We start from the raw sequence: 23,754 nt of genomic DNA, 5'->3' as shown, positions 1-23,754 counted from the left end.
TGATAAGTTATTGCAAAGCAGACTCTGCTCCTGTAGTTGCGAACATCTCAGATTGCACTGAAGAAAAATTACCTTTGGATCACTTGCAAGGAAGTGACAAGATCCGAGTGACTTTCTCGGTCACCGGTTTCAGGTCATACTTCATAATCATCAGTGGTCATCATTCTAATCACATGTGAGGATCAGATTGGGGTTTAAAACGCCACAAGGTTAAAGGGAAAAATGCTTGTGCCCTTTGGGTTTTTTGTTTATGGTGTTTGGAAAGAGTTGACGTGCCATAAAGTCAGTTACTGCTTCTGCTGAGTGTCCAGAGGGCAAACAAACCACATTCATTACTATACCTTATGAAGATTAATGTTGTGTATTTGGTCGGCTATTTTAGATGAATTCAAATTAGAATTAAAAAAGGAAAAATTACTGTACGTTCACTTCTGCGGGCCAAGTGCTCTACAGCACAATAACTGCCATCACAGCTAGCTTGAGGGCGGTGGCCATAATGGACTGTAGGAAGGCCTTTATCGACCCTGCTGCACATCTATTTAAACCCTCACTAACGCACACTGTGCCCCGAAGAGAGGTCAGCATCAGTCAGGTTTGATTCATTATGGTCGTTCTCGCTGCGGCCTGTGCCTTACACAGTGCAGAGGAATACATTGATTGGCTTTAATGGCAACTTAACCCACACATGAGGTACAAGGGATCCAGACAAAAAGGACAAAGAGAATCAATGTGGAAATTCAAACTGCCTTATATGGATACATATTTGCCCGTACGCTTTCATTAATATCCACGAAGTGTCAAAGAAATGCTGCTTTTGATGGTTTGTGTCATAGCAAGTCTAGATCACTTGACAATACTAGGTACAACACAAAATTAAAATTCGCAAATATTTATCCACTCAAGCCTCCCCATTTAAAATTTGGTCAGGAGTACGCCTCAGATTTTCTCTACCAATAACAGCTTTTAGTAAAAACTAGTGCCAGGTTTATGGGTTTGCGCAATGCTGCTTGCATCCATATTCCCCCTCGAGTCATTTGACGCAATGGTCAAAATGCAAAAAAAAAAAAAAATCAAGGCTACAAAGCATCACTCTGCAAACAGGACAGTTCAACCTCTAGTGTTTTATGGACAACATGTAAGTTTCACCAACTTGAAGACCGCTGCTGTCTGTGTACAAGGGTAGCACTCAATACTTGTACATACATTCGTTGGTGTGCCTTGGACATCAGCATTCGTTTCAGGGTGTGGACTTTCCATGCAAGATGAGAGCTGGTTATTGTATCTGTGTATAGGTCACTGCAACAATATCCACTTTTCTGAATATGCGTCACGATGGATTAAATATTAGCGTGCCAAAATGTCTGGGTTTTGTTCATAATTCACCAGATAAAAAAAAATAAACCTGATACTATGTTAAGAGCAGTAATGGTTTGCATAAACAAAACTAACACGAGCAACCGTCTGTAGGCTCAAGCTAAGTTATTAGCATCATTAAATTCCCATTAACCTGTCCTAGTCAGTGGCAGGAATCATTTTAGTGCATTTAGCCAAGCGCATCAGCAGCAGTACTGTCCCCCAGCAGCAGAAAGGATCATCAGAGACAGCAGGGCACTCATTTCTCACAACACTGTTTGCAGAGACCTTGTTACAGAAGTCATAATAGCACATACAAAGTAGAAATATTGGTGGACCTGCTGATTTATACCGCTCAGTACCTGGTTTGCAAAGTGCGGAACAAACAGAGCATGACCACCAGAAACATTGCCCTTGAAAACTTTTCCATTCCCCCATCTGCGGGTCAGCTGACTGTCTTTTATTAGCACTTCATTAAAATTCATTAATTGCTTCCTTTCTCCTGGGCACGGGGAGAATCGAAACTGGAACTGTCAAAAAGAAGAAGAAAAAAAAGCAACTGTCCTGCGCTCTACATACACAACTGTTAATGTCGAGCCGCAGCCAACACGCGTCACACCCAACCATCTGTTAACACGATGACAGAACCAGAGGGCAAACTTAAAGAAGTAAACATTTTTATTTACTTGTTATGTACATAAAGGGTCTTTACCAGCACAGGTGTTAACCATGGGAAATATTAACACATGTAAATGGAATAAGAAAATAAAAGGCACAATCTTTCAATTTTTTTAAGTAAAAGACAAGCTTTCCTAAAATATGTGAAGAGAGCACAGTAATACTGTTAATGCCATTACAAAATAACTCAGAAGCATGAGGAAAAAGCAAAGTTCATCTCAAAGGGAAATTATCAGAGTGTATTGCTTAATTAGTAAGATTTCATTAAGCTTGACAAGGAAAACCCCAACACGGTGCGTCTGTACACAGCAGGTGGGATTAAACGAGAAACTTTTATTTAATGAGGAATTTAATGACATCAAGCAGCATTTGGCGAGGGGGGAAAAAAAAACAAAAAAAAATATGATCTCCCTGGCTAAGAGGTCATGCACAGAGGCAACCAGCAGGCATTTATTCGTTTTCCCTTTTTAAAATGTCACCCATGGTTACTTTTAATAACATCACTCATTAACAAAAATACTTGATTTCATAGCTTACTACGAACTCACCGAAAAGGAAAACAGGGATACAACTAAAAGATTTCTAAGTCGTTTGCTGAGCAATGATTTTCTCCTTTTCCTTTTGTTAACAGAAAGCGCTAAAAGAAGTGACAGAGAGGGGGGTAGGATGGGCAGGGGTGGGATTGATCAGTTTTTACAGCACAGACCTGGGGTTCTGCACCGTTTGCACATCTGTTTAATCCTCGGCTCGACAGAATCGGCTGTGGCACGGTGTGATGAGATTCTTTCTACTACTCAGCATGAAGGAGAAGAATAATTGGTGTGCAGACCGAAAATACTCAAGGAATAAAGCTGGTTGAAAAAAGTTAATAAAAATCCTACATTGAGAGGAGTATCATCACAATAAAAACTAAAGGGCCAGAGATGGGATTGCATGCGCTAGAAGTAAGACTTGTCTTACTTTGAAAAGGCATTGATGGGATCTCATTGGCTTGCTCAGACATTCCTCCTTCCCCGACCTACGCCACTGAGTTCTTCATCTCAGTGGAAAGGCTTCAAGTCCTCATGCCCACACTGTGTGGACACTATGTTTTTAGTATGTTTAGCCTTGTAGTCAGATGCTTGTGGAAAGTGCTCGCCAGGGCTGTTGCTATTTGGCTTTAGAAACCCTGCTCAAAGCTTGGCACTCCTAATGCATATAATCTAAAATGTGTCTTAGTCTTCAATGATCTCCAAGCAAGTAAAGAGGCACCAACGTGGAGATGCAAGGTTACCCCACTATCCATGTCAACAAATCCAAACAAAAAAATAAAATTAATCATTGGACAATGATTTAGAAAATAGCAACAATTATGATGAAGTCACATGGCCGTGTCATGTCTTAGTAACATAAGATAAATAAGCTATCAGCCAGTCAGGATGTAGAATGGATGGGATAATGAGATCTACCGTGCCATGTTCCAACTCAAATCCTCCACACACCCCATCTCTTTCTACTTCCTCCTAATCTGTAACACACACACACACACACACACACACACACACACACACACACACACACACACACACACACACACACACACACACACACACACACACACACACACACACACACACAAAAATCTGTCTACCTGAATAACTCATGGCCAATGTGTACAAGTGTGTGCTTGTGCAATGGTTAAGGTACAACAGTGACTTGATTGTTTGGAGAAATAACATGACTGGCTGGTTAGCTCCTCATTGCCTCAGTGCTCTCCCTAGTCCATAGGGATAATTCTTTCTTTCCCTATTTCATACAAATATTCTCACATCAACAAAACAAGCATACATCAACACTTCCGAAAGTCCCAAAGACGTCAAACATAACAAATATTAAGAGAAAACTTTTTTTTCCTTTTTTTTTTTTTTAAAAGACGTGATGTTATATGCTAACTATCCATTGTGGACACACACATACACAAAAACATACATACCCACACACACAGTCTGATGCCCAGTGATCTGGAAATGAAAAGAACACTAATGCAAAAATGCCACCCAGCCTGGAACAAAGATAAGGGAAAAGGGACCTGGGAAAGTGGGGTCAGGTTTTAGTTTGGATCTAATGTCCAAAGCTGTAAACAGTCAGAAAGCCTTGCAATGGCTGGCAACAACAACAGGAAAGGGGGAGGGGGGTTGCTATCATGGTACAGCCCCAAGCAGACAAGCACATAACTGTGACACTGGCAGGAAAAGATGGAGACAGCCAGCAGATTCGGGTACTCGGCGATACGGGAGAGAGGCTTCAGCTGAACGCCTAGGTCAGTCACTCTCCTCTGGATTCTGGGGGTCTATGATTTTGACATGGGTGAACGGGAAGAGACCCCTCCGTCCGTTCACCTCTCCCTCCCACTGACCGCTGATGTTCATCCGCGTAACCTTGACAATGTCACCAACCTGAGAAAAGAAAGCAGAGTTACAGGAGAACTGGTGTCAAAGTCTAACCTAATTACACACAAGACATTCTGCACGATGCAGTATTGGGGAGTTGTTTTGTGCCATTTAAACATTTTAGTCAGAAACTTGTAAAACAAAACTACAATCCGTGTCTTACAGTAGTCAGTCATAGGCCCAATTAAAAAAAACGAAATCCTTATGACAAGTGGCTTATGTTTGTTTTAAAGCCTGTTCCAAACTACAACAATAAACCCTTTGAGGTTTAGGGCTGCCACAAACGATTATTTTGATAGTCGACTAGTCACCGATTATTTATGCGATTAGTCGACTAATCAGATCATCATCCACTGGACGTAAAACTACAGCTTATTGCACCAGCAGCATCTACTCTTATATAACTATCATTAGCTTACAGCTTTAAGCTTTTAAGGTGCTAACTAAAAATAAAGACAAGATGGTAGTTTATTCAATTTTAATGAAATTAGCAGATTGTCTCGGTGGAGTTTAATAAACTCCTTGCTATCTAAAATATAACAGGACACCGGAGTAAATTCTCCAGCATCTCACACTTCTGATGATCAGCTGTCTGCTTGACGTTTATTCAGCTGTGTAAAAACTATAACTTTAATCTCAGACAAACCGATTTACTCAGGAACAACTAAAATACTGAAAAAAAAGCCAAACAACAACATTTTTAATTTATCTAAGCGACTCATATATATTTAACCTGAGTAGCGAAAGACGGCGGTGGGTTTGAAAACAATTTGCTGGGAGTCCGGTGTTCTCACAGCGCTAGTGACCTAGCCCCCGGCTAGCTATCGAGCTAGTGGGTAACAGATGTCTCCGAAAACGTCGGAGCGCTTTTGAAAATATGTGGTGTCCTGATAAACTGAGCCGATATTTGAGGTTTACACAGCTACATTCTCGCCTGAAAATATGTTAAACGTTTATTTTGTGACCCAGAAAGAATAATAAGAGTAATATTAAAACTAACTAGCTACCGCCATTGTTGGAAACTAAGCTGGGCCGCGCTATGAATTCTGGGACACAGCTGCTTCTTCTTCTTCTTCTTCTTCTTCTTCTTCGGGGTTTAACGGCAGCTGGCATCCTTGTACATGCAGTGCTGCCATCTTCTGTTTCAGTCCGTTATTACACTCTTAAATCCTGCTACTTATTCCTGGGTCTTTTGGGATCTTACAAAGCTTCAAACGACGCGTCGACTATTAAATCAGTCGTCGACGATTTTGATAGTCGACGTAATCGTGACTAGTCGACAAATCGTGGCAGCCCTATTGAGGTTACAGAACATCCAGTCTGATTTATTAATACACGCTTTCTAAAATAAAACCCAGACTGTCAGATCTCCACTGTCACATTACACCGCAGGTTAAAAGATGACAGAAGAGCGCCGAGCTGTCGCTCAGATGGTTTGTGACACTGCGTGTGACCCCAATCTGTTAAAGCCATATGTTCTTTATCAGGATTAGGAGGGGGGAAAAGTCCATCATCAAAACCATGACTGAAAATACGATGTGAGGGCACACCAGTGTGGCATCGATTTGAATGAAGCTTCAAATCCTGTCCTGGACTTTGGAACTACAACGATGTCACTCTCAAATGACAAGTATATGATGTATACAGTCATAAAAAGTATTAGTGAGATCTGTCAAAAAGTCAGAAAAGGTCAGGTTTGTACGTTGAGAACTTCATAAGGTTTAAATTAAGGTGTTAAATGTTGCCTTATGTCAAGTAGATAGAAATCTTCAGCCAGAAAAGCATTGTTATTTAAGAATGCATGTTTTAAGTATTTTGAATATTTAAAAAAAAAAAAAGAGAGAGAGAGAGAGAGAGAGAGAGAGAGAGAGAGAGAGAGAGAGAGAGAGAGAGAGAGAGAGAGAGAGAGAGAGAGAGAGAGAGAGAACTACTAATAAGCTACTAAGAGGGGAAAAAAAAAAGCCTAAAAACATAACATATTGAAAGTATAACTTGATTTTATCTGCCTGTATGTCCAGTCGCAGCTTCTATATATGGAAACACCGCTTTAGCTAGTGAAAGTTTTTGATGCCTTTTTTGAATTAACCAACTATAATGAACACTGGTGAAGTGTAGATACTTAAAATTCTGGGTGCTCTTCTTTGTCTTGAACTTCTACAGCATCATCTCCATTTAGGCCGAGCTTTTTGCAGCATGCTACACAGTATATTTAAAAACCAAAGACTTAGAAAATGTGGATACATTGAAATAGATGGTGTACAAATCTGGAATTCCAAGAGCTTCCAGATTTAAAAATAAATAAATAAAAAAATAAAGACAGACCCAACCGAGAGGAAACTCTCTTGTGGGAATCACCTTTTATGACTTGAAGTTATGGAGTTGTGTAATTGTAAAAGTACAGCAGAAAAAGTCAATAAAGCTTTTTAAGCTGCGTCAGTTCATTCAAAAGTTATGACGCACATTAATAGCCAGAGTCTGTGATCGTATACTGTGTATCAATCAGAGGCTGAAAGGGGGCACACACCAACAGCTGTGAACAGTAAAGCTTTGTTGACAGGCGAATGGTGACTTGGGGTTTAGTCAAATTGCAAACCAAAATTGTCGGGAATTGCAAAATAGAAAAAGCAAGGCTGCAGATTACGCAAATGAACAAGGAAAAGCATAACCAGGAGGAGGTTTTCGATTAAGGAATGCTGCCCCCCCCCCAGTATTCACATTTTGAGAGACATAAGTAGCGAAGGTATCCCAGAGAACTAACCAGCAGTAATTAAAGCTGTATCCATATATACATTCAGAGAACCTTATGGATGTCTACATTTGTAAGTCTTCACAGGACCGTAAACACACAGAACCTAGATTGAATATGCAGATTCCTTAAATGAAGCTCAGTTAAGAGAATTCAAATCAGGACTCTGCAGAGTGAACCTATTGAACCATTCAAGTGCTGCCCATCTTTAAGCAGGTACAAGGGCTATCACTATCCACACTAGAGAGAAGACTGTGCCAAGAAACAAATCTGCATTTGTTGCATGGACAATGTAACGAATGCAGCAACACTGAATCTGGAACAGTTTCATTACTTTACTCTGAGGAAGACTGGCGCTGGTGGCAAAGTGGTGATACATGTATCTGACCATGAGCTTTCTGTTCCTAAAGCTGGAAGCACTGACGTCAAAGACTTTATCTATGATGCAGATTTCAACAACTACCATTATTATTATTTTTTCTCTGTGGAAATCAATCCAACCATTGCAATTTAGCACTGTGCAACATCAGGTATTAACAGTACTTCCACGGCAAAGTTGGGGAATGAAACCTCCTGTGGCTTTATGGTTACTTATGTCCAGTTGAAATAAACTAATACTTGGAGTTAGGTGGAGCTCGCCAATGCAAATAGATGTGGCAATTTCTAAAACCTGCGATGACAACATAAAATGGCATAACCTAGGATGAACCGTGGGAACGCATTACCCATATCACCCTGAACACAGGTCGGTGATTACAAGTTGGGAAAAAGAATCAAAGCAGTGTCACAGAAAATTTTGGTTTTGTGACATTTACAACTAAAATATAAATAAATGAAATGGAAACAAAAGAAGCAACAATGAAAATGGATGCCAATCGGATTTAAATCAATCCCTGATTAATAATAATCATTTAAAAAAAATGTTAGGTCAAGTTTATTTTTATTCTCACATGTTAACATTTTTAATGCCTTCAGGGGCCAAAGTTTCCTTTTTGCCAGACTCTGGTGGTTTATTAAAAAATAAATAAATAAAAATAAAACGAGTTAATTCCGATTCCGGACAAAACATCTAAAGCTGTTCACCTGAAGGTCCATCAGACCAGCTTGGGGAATCTCTTAGAAACAGAGAAAATGTACTCTTCACTTAACTAATGACACGAGCCAGCAAGCATTATACGAGCATCTATGCCGGCACCAACAAATGCACTGTTGCATCAATAATCATCTCAGATGTACTTTTGGGAATCATGCATGTACCGAGAAGAGCCACATTTAACTTTAATATTTCATCTCTTGCTAACCATGGCTCCATCTGCTGCTTCACTGCTACACCATATGATCACAGAGAAAACGTAAGCGGCAAACACAGTCCCGCCTCAAGTTTCAGTTCTCACATGCTCACTCTTGACTGCTCATTCGGGTGCAACCCGTCTTTCTTTACAGCCGTCCCTTGGCCTCGTCTCTTCCTCTCTTCTATCTATTACAGTAAGTTACATGAACATTTATTAAATGGAAGCTGGAATCTCATTTCGGTGCTAATAAAAGATGGGCGACAACAGGCCCAGAAGGGTGCAGAGACACTAGCCAGCTGATGCATCTTGTTTATGCACTCAACCAGCATCGCAGTTTGAGTCTAAATGAGGTTAGGGACATTTTTTGAGGTGACTGCTATTAGCTGTCGATTACTTAACAACACATCAACGAAACACCCCCCCCCCCCCCACACACACACACACACAAAACTGCTTAACCTTTAGCAGGATTCAGATATGCTCAATTTACACTCATTTATGTGCAAGAAAGAGTCACAGGGAGGAAGTACTTCTCTGTATCCATATCTACTGCCCTATTTTACACCTATAACTGCTGTCAAACTGATGGGAGTGAATGGAAGTGGCACTATTTTAAGATAGCTTGCATTCTCATCCTTCCCCTGGGGTGAAAAATAAAAAGATAAAAAAAAAACCAACAAAAAAAAAAAAAAACTACACTACAGCTCAATCTGCTATTGGAGCTGAGTGTTTTGGAGGCCCACTATATTTCTGAGGCACATATTGAGCATTGCATTGCATGTTTCGACATGCCACCACAGTCAGAGCAGATTTGTATTAGCCACAGCGTACCACTGAGGAAGGCAAGACTGCTGAGAAATGCTTTCGTCAAAGCCGCTTCCAGGTTAGCATTTAGATGGACAGCACTGAGTGTAAGCTTCAGTCACAGAGACAAGTGATCAAAAGCCACAATGCTGTGGTGAGTTTCACTAGATTCCCCACCCACCCTCCCATTTACATCTGCAAACTTTTGTTTTGCATTTATTATTCATCATTCCAAGAATCATATTAAGCTCTCTCAAACCACCCATCTCATATCTGCATGACTTTTGGTCCAATCCAAAGCCAGAAACTTGTTTTGTTTTTTTTAACTATCCAAGGCTACAAAATAGATGTGGTTCATGTATTCTGACTGAACAGCAGCACCCCATAACCAAAGCATCTTTGTGCAGCCAGTGTCCAGAGCTAGTTGTGAACTTGCAGATAGTCTCCTGGTGTAATAATAACTTTTTATATTCAAACAAACAGGAAGGGCCTGATAAGAGCAAGCAGCAAGATGCTAAAACCACAGTTTGGTTATTATTCTTTTAGTGTGAGCACACATCAACAGGCTAGAATGTCAAAAGGACTGAGAAAGGGCGAAGCTTATCTGTAGACACTTTCTCACATTGAACCAGCAAAACTACTGCGGTAACTGAAGGCGGCACTGGTGTTTCCCCAGGTCCCTCTACTACTTAATTTTGCAATTTTAGTATAAAAAGAAGTGATCGTTTTACACAGAAGCCTCTCCAAGCTTTGGTCACACAACCTAATTTTTATAAGAGTTAACTCTTGAGATTGGCGATTGTTGTCTATGTTTAAGTAACCTGACAGCTCCAAGAGAGATGTCAGGTTGTGAAAATGTAAAAACAAAGTCTTCTATAAAACCTCTTAGCTTCTGTGACTTCTACACAAGTTTTTTCAGTGTTTTAACTTGACTGAGGTGATAAACTCTAATTTATGTAGAAAAGTCTAAGCTGCACACAGACATTTTTGATTTATTTGGGCACAAATGGAAAAATAATTAAGAAATGACTGAAGATGGGATACTGCTGCTTTAGGCAAAGAAGCTTATAGCGTGTTGTACTCCAGGCCCTTACCTGGCATATTAATTTACTGCATGATGTTGCGTTACAGATCAAAGGTCCAGCTAAACAGATTTTAGAAAAGCTAATGATTTAATTACAATATCCATCCTTTATAAAAATGAGCAGTGCATTAAAACATGATGAAATCACATTGATCGCCTAGAAAAAACACAAAAAACAAAAACAAAGAAATAAAACAGGTAAGATCAAATAAATACAATACCTCTAGAGCAAGAGCAGTCTTGTCGTAGGCACAGGGCACTCGTTTCTGGATGGCTTTCGCCATGACAGGGCCATTCTGCATGGACGGTAGCGGAGCGATAACTGCTCCAGGTGCGTTGGGCATTGGAGAAGGCGTCTGGGGTTGGGCATAGGCATGAGCAAGAGCATTGGAGGGCTCAGGGATCCCATAGCTGTTGGAGTTTCGCGATCCATGAGAAGGTTGGACAGGGTGGGGTGAAGGTCGTACCACTTTCTCTACGTAGGGCACAGGGATCATCCCAACACGTCCATCTTTATTCTTGGCGCTCCACCACTGCTCCTCCGGTCTTTCCAGGATGATAAGGATCTCCCCCTTCTTGAAGGGAAGGTCCTCAGCATCGCTCCCGGTGAAGTCGTACAGAGTCCGCACATACTCCAGATTCTCCTCTGCTCCAACCATGGGCTGGACAGGAGGACTCGGCGTACTTGAATACCTTAGCAAAAACGAAAAATAATGAGGAAATTAAGTAAATGTTAATTTGTTATCCTTAAAAGTTATCACTGTGAAGCCTAGAATACAACAAAACTGCATTATTTGTTGAATAAAATCCTTTACAAACACGATTACCCAACTCCTCAATTACCAAAATGTGGTATCATGTTTGGTTGTAAAACCACACAAATCCTCAGTGAGGTTTATTTTTCCAGTGGTACCAAAACCCAAACAAACAAGCAAGCAAACTAGATGTGTGGTAATAGCGCTGATTTTATGACATAACCAAGTGAAACTGGGTTAGTTCTGATAAAAATATTTAAAAAAAAAATAGTATGGTAAAGTGCTGGAGGAGGCGTGGTGGGTGACCTCCCTACCTGGGGGCTGGCTCTATCAGCGTGGTCGTGTCCAAGTAATGGATTTTGTAGAACTCCAGGAGAGCTGCGAGGTGGTCGAACTCTTGATCCCCTATTTTGAACCTCTTGCTGGGCAAAGAGTTGATGATATAGTGAGACACTTTGGAGTTTTCCGACACCGACAGTACGTAGTCGCCGGGGCAGGTCGACGAGTCTCGAACAAGAAACATGCCATGTCTCTGTCCTTGTAACCTATTCTGTGCCTCCTGTCGTGACACGGGTCCAAAATACCAGGCGGACCGATCAGAGGAATCAAATCGAGCAGTTGACATTTCTGTTCAAAAATAAGTTAATGTGGCTTACAAATTAATATTAATAATAATAGAAAGGAAAATACTACAGGATTGGCTAGGCAATAAGTTAAAAGCTGTATGCGTGGTTCCAATTGGCCAATCACAGCAAACTGTAGGATTTGGAAGACTCAGGGCAGGGCACTCGTCGCTCTGGAAGGAGTTTCCGAGTGATTTCTTCACAAAACGCCTCAGGCACCGAAAAAATCTGTTTAAGAAAAACAAAAACAACTTGGCGTTTTTGTTTTCTTTTTTTTTCTCCTTTCAGATGCAGGCTGCCAGTGACTTGATCCAACTCTGGAGCATACTGTTGTCCCTGTGTTCAGCAGTCCAGGCTGCGGCCGAGCAGTTGTTAAAAGGGGGCCAAATAACAGAAGAAAAACGAGCAAACTTACGACAGGCTACCATTGACGGAGGGCCAGAGCAACAAACGATCAATGAAGCTTCCCCTTTTCGTTCCGCCTTCCGAGAAAACACCAAATCTTCTCTTCTAATAAATGTATCTCCTCCAGTCAGTGTCAGTTCTAAGAGCGGAAAATGTGGCCTCACTTTCCCCCCTTCTTCTTCCTTTTTCTTACATCTGATAATCCCTCATCTGTGCACAAAGGTCCACGGCAGGTCACGAAACTATCAGCCGAAATCCCGCGGAGCTCACGGCGATACACACTTCATGGAAACGCGTTTTCGAATCCCCTTTCTCGAGTCGGAGCAGACTTTTGAGGCAACACAGCAGAAAAATGGCGGCTCGCAACACGTCTTCACACAAAAAAATGATTTCAGGGCAGCGACTCGTCTCTTGCGCGTGCATCTCAGGAGCCACGACCGTTTACGGAAGCTGTCGCGTGCATCCCCGACCGCTCACAAGGGATCTCGGCTTAACGATTGCTTTATTTTATACTTTCCCTTATTTCCGCTCGTCCCCACTAGCACAGGCTACCAGAAGTACTGAGGTCGAAAAATGGCGACCGGAGGGCAGGTCCCGCTTTCTATCAGCGCGTCACTGACGGCAGGAGCGAGAGAGAGGGGAGGGGGAGTGATGGAAGGAGGTGGGCGGTTGGCGAAGCCACGGACAGCCCCTAGCTCCGCGAGAGTAGGTGTCAGTCATTTCTCAGTGAAGCATTCTGCTGATAGATTCTTCTGCTGTTCCATCGTCTCGGGATTATAGTGCAAATAGCAATGTGGAGCAGGTCGAGATACAAGTGTGTTTTTTACTCAGTGTTCCTGCTTTGACGTAGTCATTTAATTGGATGTTTGCTTTTCAAAACTTCAAAGGGAATCAGCGTGTGACTCAAAAATATAATAACACAGTTTAGTATGGCTAAACCTCAAATAAATGCTAAACCAATCCAGCAGAGGCTAAGCAGTCAGGTCTTAAGTAGGCAACACTGATGTTAAAGGCTGCTGTAACATACTAAATGTGTATGAGAGCGAGGTGTTATTTCAGTTTAAATGCCCACACTGTCATTAGTTGATTCTTAATTGGAAATATGTGTAGGCAGTGTTTCACAGTCATAGCTGGTTCTGTTAAATCTAGGCTAATTTAACTACTACTTTTACCGTACAACACTGGAGCATATTTTTTGCAATCTATTGCAGCTTTGAAGTATTGTGGAGTAGAAAGTGCCAATATATGTGCTTTTGACAGGTAGTTATGTAGGTGTGTGAAGAGAAGCATCATGATTGAGCTTTTTTTCTACAAATAGAAACATTACTCTATCAAATGATTCACAGATAGAATAAGCTATAATTCTGAATAAAAAAAAGTTAGATGTCTGCCGAACAACGTGTTCTTATGTTAGTACTGTGTTTAATGATTGTCTCGGATCTTTTTGTGTTCTGTGCCTTTAAGTCAGTGGTCAGCTCGTGTGTTTTTAATATACTTTTTTAGCCACATAACCGCAGCTCATAGGTACAGTATATTTGCTCAGTCAACAACTTATTCATACCACCAGTATAAAATTGTACTTGTTTCCTATTTTCATTTCCTGGTGTTATTTAACTTCCCCTTCATTCATTCGATAATAAGTATTATCTGGCAAAGAACTGTGAAAAATCGATTTGGAGCTCACCCAAAATGACCCAATCCAAAACAGAATATGCTGCAGAGAGAGCGCGCATTTAAATGCAAGGGGCAGTGTCTCTGAAGAAGAAGAATACAATATAAGAGAAAGAATGCATCTGAGAACACAAGCAGAGTGCGGCAAGCCATTCAGCCAAGCAGAATAAGTTTTGCTCAGTGATAAAAGCAGGATCTGTAAAGAAGCTCTGTCCCTGTGGTGACTGAGCTTTCAGTGGCCGTGCCTCATGAGGCTACAGCTGGCACAGAACAGCTCTCATCACTGAAACACTGTCTGAATGTTAATAGATTTGCACCCACCGAGACTTAATGGCTTAAGCCTGCCAACTCCCACATTTCCACAAAGATGCAGTGCTGCAACTAATTGAAAAGAGAAACAAAAACAGACTAGTTTACTTCGAATTATGGGTAAAAAGGCTTATATTGGCTTCAACCTCATGCTTTGATGCATTTAAAACTAGGGCAACTTTTCATTTAAGTGATGGGTTTTGTGGGATTTTGCAGGGTGAGACATACAGTACCTTTATCTGACCTGCTGTCTAACCTTGTATGTAGATGCACACTGAAGGTTTCTTCACAAACATCACCATCTAGTGGATGTACGCAAAATGCAATGTCTGCCATCATCCCATTATCAATAGATTTTGTTGTCTGTCTGTGTGGCAGGTTAAGGTTAAGCGATACTACAGGTCCAAACGTAATGAAACGTGACATTTTGACTACCTAACAGCAGTTCCACAGTCCTTCAAGTGCTCTTTTGAAGTACCAGCTGCTACAAAAACCCACCATACTAAAATGGATAACTTCAGGTCAGCACACATGCAGAAAAGCCTAGAAAAGCTGGTTCTTCAACCCAAAACCCCATCTGTAACTGGTTTTGCAATAGCTTATAAAACGTTTGACCTCTGTTAAACTCACATCAACACAGTAACCTTGAATGGCTGCTTCTTTTAGCTCAGTCTCGATGCCCTGCAGTCTGAAGATTAAATGCACAGATGACACAACCACCCTTGACCTAATCGGTGGTTGATGAGTTGCTACACAAGGAACTAGTGAACAAAACCTGTGATCTTGTTCTTTGCGCAGGCGAAACAAAAAGAAAAGTAATTATGGCCCGAGAGGCCCCCTCTCCACCCAGCTTATTTTTCGGCTGCAGAAGACGTTGCGTCTTCTGCAGCCGAAAAATACACTAAGACACTGCAGAGAGCATCGCCACAGTTTAATTTCAGGGAGTCAGATTGTGTGTAAGCTATTAGTCTGCAAATAAATGCCCCTTCCCCCCGATTCATTCACACCACTAACACTTAAGACTTCATAAGAAACCTACACATTTTACAAACCATCTACTGCTTGTGCCTAACTATGTATCCTGTGAGAAAGTTAAAGGAATTCCAGTGTAGTGATGCAAACTGCAGTTAATTATAATTTAAATCAAGTTTTGAAGAGGATGATTACACGATGCAGGATTAGACCTGTGTCGGAAAGGTCAGTTTCTCTGAGACTAAACCTTGCTTAAAAAAAGCTTCTTATTTTATTTTAATTTTGAATAAATTATAGATACTAAAGCTCCTGAGCACAGTTGCAACCTTGCTCTCATGTGCCAGAACACAAACACAGAGTTTACCTTGACAAATCCTGCCCAGGGTCACACATACAGACATACAGGAACAAGATCCTCTTAAGTTTTTACCATATATTATAAAATCTCTGTATCCTCTATCCATGCAGTCTCTGGAAGTGTGGCGAACCCCCTCCCAGCCTTCACTTCTGAAATACTTAGCCTCTCCTATATTTTATTTTAACATCCTATCACGTTCCTGATCGTTATCACCGGCATTCAATTCAAAGTTGAGCATGCTTTGATGTGAAGACTGACAACAGACAAGCAGTACACTGGTAATTATGGCACGAGATGCTGCTGTTAAAGTGTCAGTGCATTTTTAGACCAGTGTAAGGGTTTATATAGATGAGCGACTCACTGTTACAGCCTCCATGGCATGAGTCACCTTTCACCTCTCAGCCTGGTTTCCTAGAATATCCAGTCAGGTTTCTGTAAAGGTGTAAAGGGAAACCTGTTTACATGCTACTAAATGGACAGATAGATAGATATCCATAGATATCTTTAAATACTTCTAGATTTCTACAGGTACACCAGGTTCACAATAAAGGCTTCAGACAAAGAATTTTCACCCACTTCATTACTTCCTCATGTTTCAGTTTGTTGTTGCTTTGGTTCACATGTTTTTAAACAAGCCACTTCCTCATAGCATTTCTAAAACTTTAAGAAACCACACTTTTCTCTTGTTTCTTACAATATCACATAACATTACCTGTGACAACTGCATGCTCATAGTCTTACCTTAACTTTCTAAACTTTTTTGTTCTCACTAATTATTTTTTCATTCAGTTAGTGAAGAGTTAATACAAGACCATGGCCTAATTTAGCAGAACTGACAACGTTGCTGTAGCCAGGCCTGTCGAGTGGCCAATTCTCCTTTTGGTTATTTTAACTTCCTTGTTTTCAGCGCAGCATTCATATGACAAGCAAGTTCAATAAAAAGGCACACCACGGCTTGTTTATTTTATTCTGTTTCAACTTTATGCAGTGTTTATACTATAAATACATGTCCAATATAGATGTTATGCATGAATCAGCAACTAAAGGAGCCTGTGAGGGTTCTTCTAGAGAGAAGGAATAAAGGGATCGCAGCCTGTGAAGCACAAAATGACTCATAAACCATGTAAAGAGGACCGCAGTTGGGCTTAATTAAACACAAGTAATGCTCCACATAAACAAAGAAATCAAAGCTTTAAATACATTTCTTAATATATCTAATTATCGCCGTAAACTGCGCACTTTGGCAAATCTTCAGCGATCAAAACCTAAGTGACATTTCACTTCTCTTAAACTGACAAATCCAGTGTTTGCAGTGGTGTATGACCTTAGAAACCAGTGCTAACATAACAATAGGACATTTATTTAAGGCAGGATCACCTGTTGCCTATTTTGTGTCATTATATCTCAAATACGACACTCAGCATGCAAATAACTCTCCACACAATTGGTCCACTAAAAGGAACAGTATCCCGAAGAGTCAGGCGCAAAGGGAAAAATTTAAAAGAACAGCACTGTCTTGTGCAGAGGACATTTATACCCTTTCATCCTTATGCTTAAACTCAAATTGTAAATGATTAAATACTAATGCTTGGCCAGTAAAAATCATTAAACTGCTCTTTAGCACACTGAATGACAAAAAAAAGTGGCTTTATGAAAAACAAAGTGTGCTTTTATGCTTGCTTTTTTGTGAAGTGACAACAAGCCACAAATGTCCTGAAACTCAATGGTTGAAAAAAAAAAAATTCCCAGTGAAAAGCTGAAATCAGTCCTTCTGCTATGTAGAAAAACTAAAAAAAATCCAGGCCTTATAGAGCATTATTTGTGTTATCTGTCCATCTTACACATCATTATGAGCAATAATTGTCAATAAACGTGACGTGTCTGTATAGGGTTTTTTTCCCGAGCAGCAGACATTTTGACATGCCATGACAGGAAGCACACAGGTGTGTTAATGATGGTTGCATTCCACTTAAGGGAGGCGCTTCCGTACGGCATGCTGCTTCACACTGGCAAGGCTTACTGGAAGAGGTAATCCAACTGGGCCGTCATTGACTAAGTGTTGTGCGATTCCTGCTGCGACCACTCTATCCTGCTCAACTTTATGACATCATAAAACATCATCAATCAGAAATGCTTTATTTCATTATATACCACAGAAATATGCTCTGGTATTTGTGTTCCTGTCACTGAACAGCCCTTCTCAAACGGTCTCTCTGCACAGCACGGGACCTCTTCTGTCTATCTGCAATGTTGTAGCCAAGGCTCTGTTTGAGGGCAGGGAAGACAACCCCAGACTGAGATGTTCCACACCTGGGAAATGATATGTGGATTTAACTCTGGGTGACTAACATGCTTGGCTTTTTTTTCTTTTTGACTCAGAAACCTCGATCTCTCTTGCAAAAGGCAGCTCTGGGCTATTATGCAACCAAGTTTTGTGAAAATTAGCACAACAGGGCTTTGAGGAATCTGTTTTGTGCACTGTGACAGAATACAAAATCAGACAAAATTACATACTGTTTTTCTGGGAATGACTGAAGGCCAAGTTTTGGTAATTTGTTTTCTTCTAAAGACCCGCTGAAACACACAAAGAAAATTAGAAACTGTTATCATAATTTTGCTGCTTTGAAGGCTTTTGTATGTCGCTGATGATGAAAATGATAATGCCACTTCACCGAGTTCCATCTGAAAGGTAGGCCTTAGCCATGATGTAGTTTTCTGGGGTGATTTTCTTGTTTGAAACGATGTCTCTGAGCAGTGCTTTCACACGCACGATCTAGATGACACAGGGTTGTACTTTAAGTAACTATTTTAAAAGCCACAACAAACAGAGCTACTAAAACACTGAATAGCTAAGCGTTGCCCTTCAGGCACTTACCTCCTGAGACTGTAAGCTGTTAGCATTATATAGCTGTCGGATGATGATCTCACACTCCTGTAGTGTGGGGGCCCGTGGGGGCTGGGAGGAACTGCTGTTAATTCGGAGAGGCTGCAGTGAAGTGATGAGGCGCCCATTGGCCTCCGTGCCATGGTCCTGCCTGGCTGAATCCAGAATTTCAGTGCTTGCTCCAATGCTACTGCAAGTCAATGAGATAATGTCATTGAGGGCGATGTATAACATGTATAAGGCAGTTTAGGTTGAGAATACCTGGTTGTTAACTCCCCCCACCCCCACCCCCTCACAGACAGGGGACTAGGTTCAATTCACTAGCCCACTTTGCTTCCAGCAGGATAATTCATGATGTCTCAAAGCTCAGATCATTTGAAACTGCTTTCTTGAACCTGACAGTGGATTCCTGTACTCAAATGGCCTCCACAGTCACCAGATCAAAAGCCAACCTGGTACTAACAGGTCAAGAAGTTTATAGACATGTAAAAAGGCACATATTCCAGAAATCAAAGGGCTCAGACTGCAGACCAGACCAACAAATAACTAATTACATACTGGCTTTTGCTTCTTTACATGCTTCACGTTCATATCCTCATGCTGTTTTATAGTGTTAATTTAACATGCACTATAATACTTGTGCACCTACATCACTACCTAATATGAGACAGCTGACATCTTGTTTTTCTGTAAAGTGATTAAAACACAGAGCTTGAATTAGTGTTCTCCTGCTTTTGATGGTTGCCTTACAGTAGCCTGTTATCTGAGCTTATCTGAGTATCTGCTTAGTAAGTTATTAATGAATGGCTGTTGTGCCATCATATCCATATTACTGCATCTGAATCTAATTTATCCATCAGTTCTTGTGTGCATAGCTTTGAAAAAAAAAAAGGGGGGGGGGGGGGGGGGAGCTAAGATCATTTATGAAATATAACCACACCTTGTAAATACTGAGCTAGATAAGTAGCTGAAAAAGGCCCACCACTCACCCGAGAGCCTGGTCCTGCAAGAGTCTCGTGTCCTGCAGTGGCTCCTCCATGTACAGTCCAGTATGGGCTTGACTGCCCTGAGTGGGTGGTCTACAGTTTTGTCGACTGTGTGCAACTCGTAGAAGAAGAAGGATCAGACATTAAGTTTAGGTGGCACATTGAAATTCACCTAAATGAAAACCTAATAAGTCATTACATGTGCTTAAACATGTTACCTTTTCTACTTGACTTAGGAGGCTCCATTATCACCTTATACTTCAACTCTGCAACATCCATAACAACAGAACTTTAATGTACTGTACACTGCAGGTGGGCTTAAACAACCAGTAAGCAACCCATGAGTCAAAACAGGCCTTGCTGCAGCAAGGATGCAACGACGAATGACCGGGGAGTCTCCTGGTGGGTGGTGACATGTTGTTATATGGAACAGCATGCGGCTCGCTCTGCAAAGTGACACCGGATATCTGCCCACCTCCCACTGAGAAATCATTAAAACTAAACCCTGGAGTTGCCATGCGTCCACCATACCTAGCCTGACCTTGTCTTGCCGCACCTTGTCAGGAGACAGGAGTCACAGACTCTGTGAATTCTTTAGATAATTATTTGACTTTGTGAGCCATGAAATAGGGTGGTTTCTTGAATGCCACAACCCTTCAAAATTCCCCACAGGGAATAATTGAGTGCTCTATCTGTCTAACTATCCACTATTAAAAAATCTCAGAAAGGCCAAATTACAGCATTAATTAAAGGCATGTGAAAACTTACTTTTGCTTACTTCATTCATTCCACAAAGCATTCTGCTTTTACTGCTTTTAAAAAGACCTATGGCAGGACTGCTGTCACTGACTTCTATGCTTTTACAAATAATTAACTTACACATACAAGAGTTATGAATGCACTGTTTCTTCACCTTTATTCTCCCGTCTGAGGTTCTCTATCTCTGCGTGGAGCTTCTTCAGTGTTTCCTTGTGCTGTTCTTGTAGGAACTGGACGTTTCTTTGCAGTGAAGCAACCCGGAGGTCCGTGCTGCCGCTCTGACAGGACGTCTCTGCCGCTGCTCTGCCCGCTGGCTTGATAACAGGTAGCGGGAGCCGCTGTTCAGGGTTAGCCGGTAAGCGTCGTAGCGAGCAAGGCTTCTCTAGCCGCCCTACTCTGGTCCAGTGTGGCAAATGGCGCGCCGGTGGCAGGTTATGACTTGACATCGCTCTCCGCTTTAGTACTTCAGGCCTCCCCTGACTGAAATAGCTCGCTGTTTCACCCTTCCCATTGTTTTCCAGTGAAGAAAAGTTAGCTATAGGTACTCCTACTTATAACTATTTTCACGCTCATTTGGCACGCGCTCAATCATACACAACGTTGCCGTGACAACCAAGATTCCTTTTTTTTTCTTTTTCAGCCCTGACGTCGATCTTTCAGGCCAGCTGCGCATCCTTTCTTTTATCTTATTTCCTCTTCTAATATGTATTTTAACTAGTTTCAATTTGTTTTTGCTCAAATTAAATGTAGAAGTCCTACATAATATTCAAGACTGTTTGTAAAACTGTATTTATTATCTTTAACTTAAAAAATGGTGTTTTGCTATTATGTATCCCCCAATGATTTGTTTTCGGTTTTCTTGTACTTTAAATGTATTTAGGCAGTTTATGTTAATATCGGTCCTTGCTATAAATAAAGTTTTTTTTGTTTTGTTTTTTTAATAGAAGCTCGGTCTCCTTGGCTACAACGCTTGGCCAAGGCAGATCTTACGTCCAACCGGAAGTTTATAAAAAATTTAAAATTTACGGAAGCGTAGAGCTGCCACCCAGGCAAAAGAAAAATACAAGTGTATCACGTTATAAGGTGAAAGGTTTATTGTTCTAACAAGATACTTTTCCTGTTTGTACAATATACTATCATGTTTGTACAATATACTTTTCACGTTTGAACAACATAATATCACGTTATTACAATATACATAATTATCACGTTCGTACAATATAGGATCACGTTCGTACAATATAATACAATATTGTACGAACGTGATCCTATATTGTACGAACGTGATAATTATGTATATTGTAATAACGTGATATTATGTTGTTCAAACGTGAAAAGTATATTGTACAAACATGATAGTATATTGTACAAACAGGAAAAGTATCTTGTTAGAACAATAAACCTTTCACCTTATAACGTGATACACTTGTATTTTTCTTTTGCCTGGGTGGCAGCTCTATGCTTCCGTAAAAATTCGCTGTTTAGTTGTCTTTACTTAAAAATCTACCTAAAAGATTAGACTGATATTTTTGTGATTAGCATGTGTACTTGCCGATTTTCTTTGCCTTACCATTTTATATTGTATATTTACATATGTCAAAACTCACTGTATTGTTTGCTATTTTTATTTATAAATATAACTGAGTTGCATTGAAACTTTGTTCAACTATTAATAAACAAATGATAATTTTTTTTGAAGGTGGTTGTCACCTTCTCATAACCACCCCCAGTTTTTGAAAGCCTGATTGAGTTCAAGATAAAATTATTTATTTTATAATTGAACCACCTATAGACAGTTTGCAAGTTTTAAGCATGTGTATGATTCTGAGCTAAAGATGAAAAATCACATGTATTTAGTTCCAAGGAGAAGAAGGAGTGATAGGTATCCGGGGCATCATCAACCCCAAATTCATGATGTGTAGAGCACATGTTTTAGGCGACTATTAAACCAGATATTACTAACTTTGGGTTAGGTCTGTTTAGAAGAACCTACCCATGTTTTTCTTCCTGATAAATGTCCTTAAAGGTGGGTTAAATTTTCACAAAGGTGGTTCTCAAGCTTTTTTTTTTTTAATTTTTATTTTAACTGAGAGCACTCACACATGACTGAAAGCTGCAAAGGAAAAAGGTGCCATCATGCATTTCTGGTAGCACCAGTTTCTGTTAAGAGGATCGTGGTTTATGATGGTTTACGTCACTGTGTTTGTGGTTTATAGACTCAACCATTAGTGAGGTGGCTGTTTTCATTTCTGTAAAGCTGCAGTAGCTGTCACTGTGAAGGTGGTTAACTCTGCTGTTATCACTACAAGGGAAGCATTGAAATAAAACTGAGATGTTCCCATGGTTTTATTCTGTGCTGGTAAATTCTAGCAAAATACAAAAAAAAAAAATTTTGTTTCCTTTCATGTTTACGGGTTGCATAAGATGCTACTGGGGGGCACTTACTGAGAAATAGGTCAAAAGCCACAGAGTCCCTCTTGCACTGCCAGCCTCTTAAACACAGGGGGCCTTCTAATAAAAGTAGTCTTGAAAAGCAAGTAAAGAATGCCAAGTTTTTAAACCCGAATCGATTTAGTTGAAGAATACAAATGTAAAGCTTCAGGTCAAGTAAACCAAGTCACCACAACAGTTAATGATCTTTCCTTTCACTTTATTCATGATGTAGCTTCCAAACAGTAAATATTACATCACACACACAGGGACACTGAGCTAGTGTCTGTTATGGATATGACAACATTTAAATGCTTTTGCAACATTAAACAGACAATGTGGATGACTGAGCTGAAGGCCTTGTCTTTGGGAATGTATAGGTGGTATGGTGCTGTTCTCTCCATGCCAACAACAATAACTTAAATTACAATATTTACAAGTTTTACAGAATTAGTAACGTAAAAGTTTAAAAAGAAATCATTTGGGTACGTTGTTTAGCAAACATACAAAACAAATTAACCAAATAAGTGACAGGTTTCCTGATCGAGTGCACAAAAGTAAAAATTACTCTTCACTTGCACTCTCTTAGGCATCTCGAGTTTTGCACCCGTCGTCTTCATGGTGCTTTTGAGTCCTACTGGAGACAAACATCTTTATGATTGTATGGGACAGTAAAAAGTGACACATGCTTGAGGTTTTGTTTTTGTTTTTAAATTACGAGGGATCTGAACAGAGCAGCAAGTGCAGAGACAGGGAGCCCGTAGATGATTTGATTTGTGGAATGTACACTTAAACATCTGCATACATGTAGAGCAAAATCTGCATTTCACAGAAACTTGACAAAGGGCAACAAAGAAAATGCACACAAAGGATATGTTGATGAATCTCTCCTCCATTCTTTTCTGCTGACAGGCGTCACTGTAAACGGTCTTCAGACGTGACCACACAACCCCACCTTCATTAACTTGTAAAAGCTCGAGAAATTACACGTTAGGGGAAAGAAAGTACTACAGGTCCTAGATGTGCCACTTTTTATTCCTCAAAGTGGTATTTTACTTTTAGCTAACCACATCCACGCATTCAGTTGGAGTCAAAATTAAAATATTTCCCATGTTACGGAGCTGTCACAGCTTCATCCGCTGCACCACAAACAGCACTGCTTCACAAAACCAAAGCATGCAAACAAACTCTTCTTTAAAAACTTTTGTTTTTAAAG

The 23,754-nt window shown here is 40.5% G+C and overlaps 2 protein-coding genes across 4 annotated transcripts; both read right to left on the bottom strand.

The window, feature by feature from the left end:
- Positions 1-2,013: 2,013 nt before the first annotated feature.
- crkl (CRK like proto-oncogene, adaptor protein) lies at positions 2,014-12,786 on the bottom strand. Its single transcript, XM_085413761.1, has 3 exons — positions 11,456-12,786; positions 10,608-11,079; positions 2,014-4,466 (listed from the first exon to the last, which is right to left on the bottom strand). The coding sequence occupies exons 1-3, from the start codon at positions 11,764-11,766 to the stop codon at positions 4,332-4,334; spliced, it is 918 nt and encodes a 305-aa protein (XP_085269887.1). The 5' UTR covers positions 11,767-12,786; the 3' UTR covers positions 2,014-4,331.
- A 2,587-nt stretch (positions 12,787-15,373) lies between these two features.
- ccdc74a (coiled-coil domain containing 74A) lies at positions 15,374-20,713 on the bottom strand. Of its 3 annotated transcripts, none has more exons than XM_085413760.1 (7): positions 20,263-20,713; positions 19,568-19,615; positions 19,353-19,467; positions 18,355-18,553; positions 18,152-18,252; positions 17,994-18,053; positions 15,374-15,911 (listed from the first exon to the last, which is right to left on the bottom strand). In XM_085413760.1, the coding sequence occupies exons 1-7, from the start codon at positions 20,552-20,554 to the stop codon at positions 15,878-15,880; spliced, it is 849 nt and encodes a 282-aa protein (XP_085269886.1). In that variant the 5' UTR covers positions 20,555-20,713; the 3' UTR covers positions 15,374-15,877. The 3 variants fall into 3 exon arrangements, with proteins under 3 accessions (XP_085269886.1, XP_085269884.1, XP_085269885.1); XM_085413758.1 differs by lacking the exon at positions 15,374-15,911 and adding an exon at positions 16,120-17,789; XM_085413759.1 differs by lacking the exon at positions 15,374-15,911 and adding an exon at positions 16,120-17,789 and having other exon boundaries at positions 18,355-18,550.
- Between the last annotated feature and the right edge of the window lie 3,041 nt (positions 20,714-23,754).

The sequence above is a fragment of the Rhamphochromis longiceps genome, linkage group LG7 (assembly GCF_057381845.1).
Source record: "Rhamphochromis longiceps isolate RC_006_pf linkage group LG7, R_longiceps_female_GT1.1, whole genome shotgun sequence".
Lineage (NCBI taxonomy): Eukaryota > Metazoa > Chordata > Actinopteri > Cichliformes > Cichlidae > Rhamphochromis > Rhamphochromis longiceps.
This window is presented reverse-complemented; position numbering and strand designations above follow the sequence as displayed.

Bases quoted from the DNA above. Each gene is read 5' to 3' on its own strand.
- crkl (XM_085413761.1), bottom strand. From the start codon at position 11,766: ATGTCAACTGCTCGATTTGATTCCTCTGATCGGTCCGCCTGGTATTTT. The intron at 11,080-11,455 runs GTAGGGAGGTCA...GTTTTTGCTAAG, and splicing joins CTGATAGAGCCAGCCCCCAG to GTATTCAAGTACGCCGAGTC. The intron at 4,467-10,607 runs GTATTGTATTTA...TTCTTTTCTCAG, and splicing joins AGACTGCTCTTGCTCTAGAG to GTTGGTGACATTGTCAAGGT.
- ccdc74a (XM_085413758.1), bottom strand. From the start codon at position 20,554: ATGTCAAGTCATAACCTGCCACCGGCGCGCCATTTGCCACACTGGACC. The intron at 18,554-19,352 runs GTGAGTGGTGGG...ATTGACTTGCAG, and splicing joins TTGCAGGACCAGGCTCTCGG to TAGCATTGGAGCAAGCACTG. The intron at 18,054-18,151 runs GTGAAGTGGCAT...TGTGTGTTTCAG, and splicing joins TACCTTTCAGATGGAACTCG to CGGGTCTTTAGAAGAAAACA.